Source organism: Nerophis ophidion, linkage group LG01, assembly GCF_033978795.1.
Source record: "Nerophis ophidion isolate RoL-2023_Sa linkage group LG01, RoL_Noph_v1.0, whole genome shotgun sequence".
Lineage (NCBI taxonomy): Eukaryota > Metazoa > Chordata > Actinopteri > Syngnathiformes > Syngnathidae > Nerophis > Nerophis ophidion.
In genome coordinates this window covers 5,255,714-5,262,697 of record NC_084611.1, presented here as the reverse complement: position 1 = coordinate 5,262,697, position 6,984 = coordinate 5,255,714, and the positions used below count along the sequence as shown (strand labels likewise).

At 43.3% G+C, this 6,984-nt stretch overlaps 1 protein-coding gene across 1 annotated transcript; it reads left to right on the top strand.

The window, feature by feature from the left end:
* On the top strand, window positions 1-6,252 carry LOC133557092 (gastrula zinc finger protein XlCGF8.2DB-like). The gene is made up of 2 exons (XM_061907370.1): window positions 1-113; window positions 4,835-6,252. Exon 2 carries the CDS (start codon window positions 4,849-4,851, stop codon window positions 5,797-5,799), a length of 951 nt encoding a protein of 316 aa, XP_061763354.1. The 5' UTR covers window positions 1-113; window positions 4,835-4,848; the 3' UTR covers window positions 5,800-6,252.
* The last annotated feature ends 732 nt before the right edge of the window (window positions 6,253-6,984 follow it).

Below are 6,984 nucleotides of genomic sequence, written 5' to 3'. Positions count from 1 at the left end.
TCCAGAGTCGGGACCCAGTATGGACCGCTCGCCTGTGTATCGGCTGGGGACATCCCTGCGCTGCTGATCCGCCTCCGCTTGGGATGGTTTCTTGCTGGCTCCGCTGTGAACAGGTGTGTTGGATCCGCTTTGGACTGGACTCTCGCGGCTGTGTTGGATCCATTACGGATTGAACTTTCACAGTATCATGTTAGACCCGCTCGACATCCATTGCTTTCCTCCTCTCCAAGGTTCTCATAGTCATCATTGTCACCGACGTCCCACTGGGTGTGAGTTTTCCTTGCCCTGATGTGGGCCTACCGAGGATTTCGTAGTGGTTTGTGCAGCCCTTTGAGACACTAGTGATTTAGGACTATACAAATAAACATTGATTGATTGATTGATTGATTGAAATGACATCACAGCCAACAAATAATGCAACTCAGTCAAATAGTAAAGTACTACTCAACGATACATAGCGATGATACTTTGTTAGGCGTGAGATTCCAGCAGATGAACACGTTTACAATCATCACCGAACTAAAAGTAGACTTGAAAAGACTTGTTGTTTCCTGTTAATATGGACATTACTGTAAAGCAGTGGTGCCCAACCTTTTTGTATCCGCGGACCGGTCAACACTTAATAATTTGTCCCGCGGCCCGGGCGGGGGGGTGGTGGGATGTCCTTATTTTTTTTTATTTTTTTATTTTTTCTTTGTCATGAAAAAGGGCAACAGTAAATTGGCCCTAGTGTGTGAATGTGAGTGTGAATGTTGTCTGTCTATCTGTGTTGGCCCTGCGATGAGGTGGCGACTTGTCAAGGGTGTACCCCGCCTTCCGCCCGATTGTAGCTGAGATAGGCGCCAGCGACCCCAAAAGGGAATAAGCGGTAGAAAATTGGATGGATGGATGAAAAAGGCACGTTTTTGTCATGAAAAAGGGAGGTTTTTGTTGTTGGTGCACTAATTGTTAGTGTATATTGTGTTTTTTATGTTGATTTACTTAAAAAAAAAAAACCAATAAATAAATAAAACTTTTTATTTTTTTATTTTTATAAAAATTTATAAAATATTCTTCTGCAGCCCGGTACCAATCGGACCACGGCCCGTAACCGTGCCGCGGCCCGTTGGTTGGGGACCACCGCTGTAAAGTAGGCAATGCTGCCTCCCGCTGTCTAAAGGAGGAAGTGCACCTCACTGTTGAATTCCAAAGTGAACCTAAGTCCTGGTTTTACATCTACTGTCAATAAATTCAACAAAGAAGACGGAACACTTGTAGTATTTAAAATTAGGATTTTTTTTTCTTCAATGTTTGCCTTTTTCCTGGTTTTGAACAACAGCTATCGAAAAAGTCTGTGCACGTGCATGTATATCTACATATGTATATATATATATATATATATATATATATATATATATGTATATTTATTTTTAAATAGCAATTATCAACTATTTGATGATAGATACATTTGCTCACCATTGTTTTAAAAGAATATTAAAATGCCTTTATTTTGAAAAACAGCTGATGCGGAGTAGGAAAGGGAAAGTGCTGGTTTTAGCGCATGCGCAAATGTACTTGAAGCCAAGCAAAAAGACGAGGACCGCATGCTATGGTTGTTCGGAGAATTTCCGATTTCGCGATCTTAAAAGTCTTATGATTCACAGCAAATATAGCAACACTTATCTCAAGTCGTGTTTCCCAAAGCCACGAAACGTGCGTTGAGTTTGGAGCGATATCTGAAGTGAAGATTGAAGACGTGATAGAAGATGGACGACTACTGCTATGCTAAGATGGCGACGTCATGTCAAAGAGAACATTCCAGCAAATCACCGACGGAGATAAAGACGGAAGATGAAGGTGAGTGACTTGACGTTTTGTCATTTGAAAGATGTTTGAACTTCAAGTCCTTAAAATAGAAATGAGCCGACTTTTCAACAATGTAAACAAAGAGCCGCCATGATTGTTAGCTTGAAGACGGCATCCATCCATCCATTTACTACCGCTTGTCCCTTTCGGAGTCGCAAGGTGTGCTGGAGCCTATCTCAGCTGCATTTGGGTGGAAGGCGGGGCAAACTCTGGACAAGTCGCTATCTCATCAGTGGAGTTCACATCAGAGAAATGAAAGAATGCAGAAGTCAAATGAAGAAAGTGGAAGAGCAAAAGAAGTTTTTTTGTAAAGAAAATAATGAAGTGAAAGAAGAGTAAGAGATGTGCAGTGTGTGAAGAGAAGACTGGACCACATGTCTACATCAACCTGCAGAGGACTGCAGCTCATAAACAACAAGAATCATTTCATTACTGGCAACTTTTCATGATTGGGAAGTTCAAAGCTATTAAAGAAAATGTAAATCATTTGCATTCTTGTTATGCGCCTTGTTAGAATATTGTAGAAAGTAAACACTTAATACATCCTGTAGTTTTAAACCTCAACTAATTGATGAAGTACTATTTTTGTTGACTTCATCTGGCGTCAGGCTGTCGCCGGCCATTATATATAAATATAATATGTGTATATATATTCAATGGCTTCTACTTGTATAGTGCTTTTCTACCTTCAAGGTACTCAAAGTGCTTTGACACTATTTCCACATTCACACACACATTCACACACTGATGGCTGGAGCTGCCATGCTAGGCCCTAACCATGACCCATCAGGACCAAGGTCTTGCTCAGGGACACAACCCACGGGACTCGGATGGCGGAAGCTGGGGATCGAACCGGGAACCCTCAAGTTGCTGGCACGGCCGCTCTAACAACCGAGCCACGCCGTCCCATCCATCCATCTTCTTCTGCTTATGGGACGGCGTGGCGCAGTGGGAGAGTGGCCGTGCGCAACCCGAGGGTCCCTGGTTCAAATCCCACCTAGTACCAACCTCGTCACGTCCGTTGTGTCCTGAGCAAGACACTTCACCCTTGCTCCTGATGGGTGCTGGTTGGCGCCTTGCATGGCAGCTCCCTCCATCAGTGTGTGTGAATGTGTGTGTGAATGTGGAAGTAGTGTCAAAGCGCTTTGAGTACCTTGAAGGTAGAAAAGCCCTATACAAGTACAACCCATTTATCATTTATCCGTGGTCAGATCGCGGGGGCAGCAGCCTAAGCAGGGAAGCCCAGACTTCCCTCTCCCCAGCACCTTTGTCCAGCTAATCCCGGGGGATCCCGAGGCATTCCCAGGCCAGCCAGGAGACGTAGTCCGCTCAACTTGTCCTAGGTCTTTGCTGTGGCCTCCTACCGGTCGGACGTGCCCCAAACACCTCCCCAGGGAGGCGTTTGGCATCCTGACCAGATGTCCGAACAACCTCATCTGGTTTCTCTCCAAGTGGCTTTACTTTGAGCTCCTCCCGGATGACAGAGCTCCTCACCCTATCTCTAAGGGAGAGACCCGCCATCCGGCGAAGGAAACTCATTTTAACCTCTTGGACCCGTGATCTTGTCCTTCTGGTCCTAACCCAAAGCTCATGACAATAGGTGAGGATGAGAATGGAGATGGACCCATAAATAGAGAGGTTTGCCTTCCGGCTCAGCTCCTTCTTCAACACGTTCGCATTACAGAAGACGTCGCACCTTGAATAAGACTCCCAGGTATTTGAACTCCTCTCCTTGAGGCAAGATCTCCTCCCCAACCCGGAGCTGGCATTACACCCTCTTTCGGATGAGAACCATGGACTCGGACTTGGAGGTGCTGATTCTCATCCCAGTCGCTTCACACTCGGCTGCGAACCGATCCAGTGAGAGCTGAAGATCCTGGCCAAGAGAAGCCATCAGGACCACATCATCTGCAAAAAGCAGAGACCTAATCCTGCGGCCACCAAACCGGATCCCCTCAACGCCTTGACTGCGTCTAGAAAGTCTGTCCATAAAAGTTCTGAACAGAATGGGTGACAAAGGGCAGTCTTGGCGGAGTCCAACCCTCACTGGAAACGCCACACTGTCCCATTAATTATGTATAGTATATCAATATGTGTGTACACATATGTATGGGATATATATATATATATATATATATATATAATTTTTTTTTTAAATGTTCTACTGTCACGACATGGTTTTCGCAGCTTACTGCGAGGTTTGTTCTCCGAGGATGCAAACGGACTATTCCGGACAGGACTTGCAGGTAGGAACATATTTATTACTCAATTAATCCTACACATCACAAAAAACAGGAACCAAACATAAGGAAAGCGTGCCCTTGGCACGAGAGGCTAATGAACAAAAAAAACTTAACTTGCAGGAAACATGGACGCTAACACTTAGCATGAACTAAGGACATATAGAACGTATCAAACTGTTGCATAAAATAAACGAGACTTACGTCGTCCAACTAACGACGCCAGGACGACTGACTGGCAAAGGCAGGCTTAAATAGTCCTCTGATTAGACGCAGGTGCGCGGCCCGAACACCAGAGGCAGGTAAAAATCATAAGTCGTCATGGTAACTAAAACTAAAACAAACACAAGGATCAAACAGGAACTAAAAGAGTCCAAAACTAACAGAACAGAACATAACAAAAACATGACTTTCTACAACCTGCCACTATTTACACTTCACACACCCTCTTTATTAACCAGTAGAATTGTCCTTTGTTGCCTTTCTTCCTCTCCACGATGTTATTGCTTGTGTGCACTTTGTGTGTGCGTTTTGACACACTCAACATCATGCGCCTCGGCTCTGTAGTCACCGCCACACAGCGGCATTCAGATGGAAGAACGGTACCGGTACTTTTCAAAGGTTCTATTATACTGATTTTAATTGATTAGTACCGCTATACTTTATTAGTAGCAGTATACTGTACAACACTACTACATACACATACAGTACATAGAAGAAAGTGTGTTTTTGTTGTTTGTGTCTTGCAGACGTCCAGCAGCTGATGGGTAATCCAGAAGAAGTTTCCCCTCAGTCAGGGGGGAGCTCCACTTTGAAGCAGGAGACTCCACAACCACCCTGCATTAAAAAGGAAGAGGAGGAACTCTGCATCACTCAGGAGGGAGAGTGTCTTCTAGGACGAGAGGAAGCTGATTACACCAAGTTTCCACTGACTGTTGTCTCTGTGAAGACTGAAGATGATGAAGAGAAACCACAAGTAGACAACCTCTTAGCTCCACTATCAGACAGTGAGGCTGAAGACGAGGTTGAAGAACCTTTGAGCAGCGATACAGACTGTGAAGGTGATATGAGGACTCACACTGACAACAAACACTCTAAATGCTCTACAAAGAAGAGAGGTGAAACACGCTCGAGCTGCTCGATTTGTGCTAAAAGTTTTACTAAAAAGAGCCATTTGACGCGACACATGAGAACACACACAGGTGAAAAACCATTTAATTGTTCAATTTGTGGCAAAAGCTTTTCTCAAAATAGCCATTTGACTGAACACATGAGAACACACACAAAGGAAAAACCATTTAATTGTTCAATTTGTGGCACTAGCTTTTCTCAACACAGCCATTTGACTGAACACATGACAACACACACAGGAGAAAAAACATTTAAGTGTTCAGTTTGTGGCAAAAGCTTTTCTCGAAATAGGGTTTTGACTGAACACGTGAGAGCACACTCAGGTGAAAAGACATTCAATTGTTCAGTTTGTGGCAAAAGCTTTTCTCAAAATAGCCGTTTGACTCAACACATGAGAACACACACAGGTGAAAAACCATTTAACTGTTCAGTTTGTGGCAAAAGCTTTCATCATCATAACTCTTTGTGTCGACACATGAGAACACACGGTGGAGAAAAACCATTTAGTTGTTCAGTGTGCTGTAAAAGGTTCCCACATAAAGCAGATGCAGTAAAACACATGAGAACACACAAGGGAATATAACCAATTAGTTGTTTAGTTTGTGGTATGTTGCTCATATGTGGCGACATCCACCCTACCCAGGACCTCCTCACTGCTTCTTTCACTAATATCTGAGGTATTCATACAAACTTGGATTATTTGAAGCATAATCTTATCCACTCATGACCCCATGTCTTCTCTGTATCTGAAACCTTCCTGAACAGTAAGATAGATGATGCTTCAAGTGCTTGGTTACTCCTTCTCACTTCACGGCAAAGTTGAGATGCATCAAAACTGACGTTGACGCATAAGTGATGCTGGGTAACTGTTCCCACAATGGATCACTGTCATGAGCCGTGGTCGAATGATGTTTTGTGTTTTCTGTTTGTTTCTGTCACCCTGTACACTGTTTGTTTGTCTAATCTTGAACGGGTTTGTGCTGTAAACAAAAGTGTTGTTGTACTTGTTGCAATGACAATAAAGACCTACCTACCTGTTGTTGTGCACCCTTGAGATTGTTTAGTCACCATGGTTACTTATGATTTTCACCTGCTTCTGTTGTTCGGGACACTCACCTGTTAGTAATCAAGAGACACTATTTAAGCCTACCTTTGTTGATCACTCGCCCTGGCTTCTTTGTTTGCTTCAAGCTATTGTCGCGTAAGATTTGTTTGCCGCCTAGCCCCGCTAAGTATCTAGTTTCAAGTGCTATCAGCACCTTGGATGTTTTCTGTTTTGTACCTCTGAGTTTTTTTTTGAAAAATCTAAATATGTTCCTACCTTCAAGTCCTGTCCAGAATCGTCCGTTCTCCCATCCCGGGAGAACAAACCGCGCAGCAAGCTGCGTAAACCCAGCCATGACAATCACAATGGAAACTGTATACTGTGTATATGTACATCATTTATCCATTTTTAAACGTAATTTTTAAATACATGTTACAGGTTATATATATTTTATTATTAAATGTATTGAATGTGGTTAATATTTAATGGACCACAATGGAAACAAACCTTTTGGCTTTTTGTGCCATCCATTTGCCTTTTTAAAGTAAGACATGGATTCAATTCTTTAAGATGTCAATACACTTCTCAATCAATCCGATAAAAAAGTGCCAACTTTTACTCCAAAGACTGATTGACGTGCAAATCAGAGACATATGAACAATTAACCCCCGACCCCCACCTCCCTCGACTCTCGGGCGAAACAGGTTCAAGGCGTGAGATGAG

Bases quoted from the DNA above. Each gene is read 5' to 3' on its own strand.
- LOC133557092 (XM_061907370.1), top strand. From the start codon at position 4,849: ATGGGTAATCCAGAAGAAGTTTCCCCTCAGTCAGGGGGGAGCTCCACT.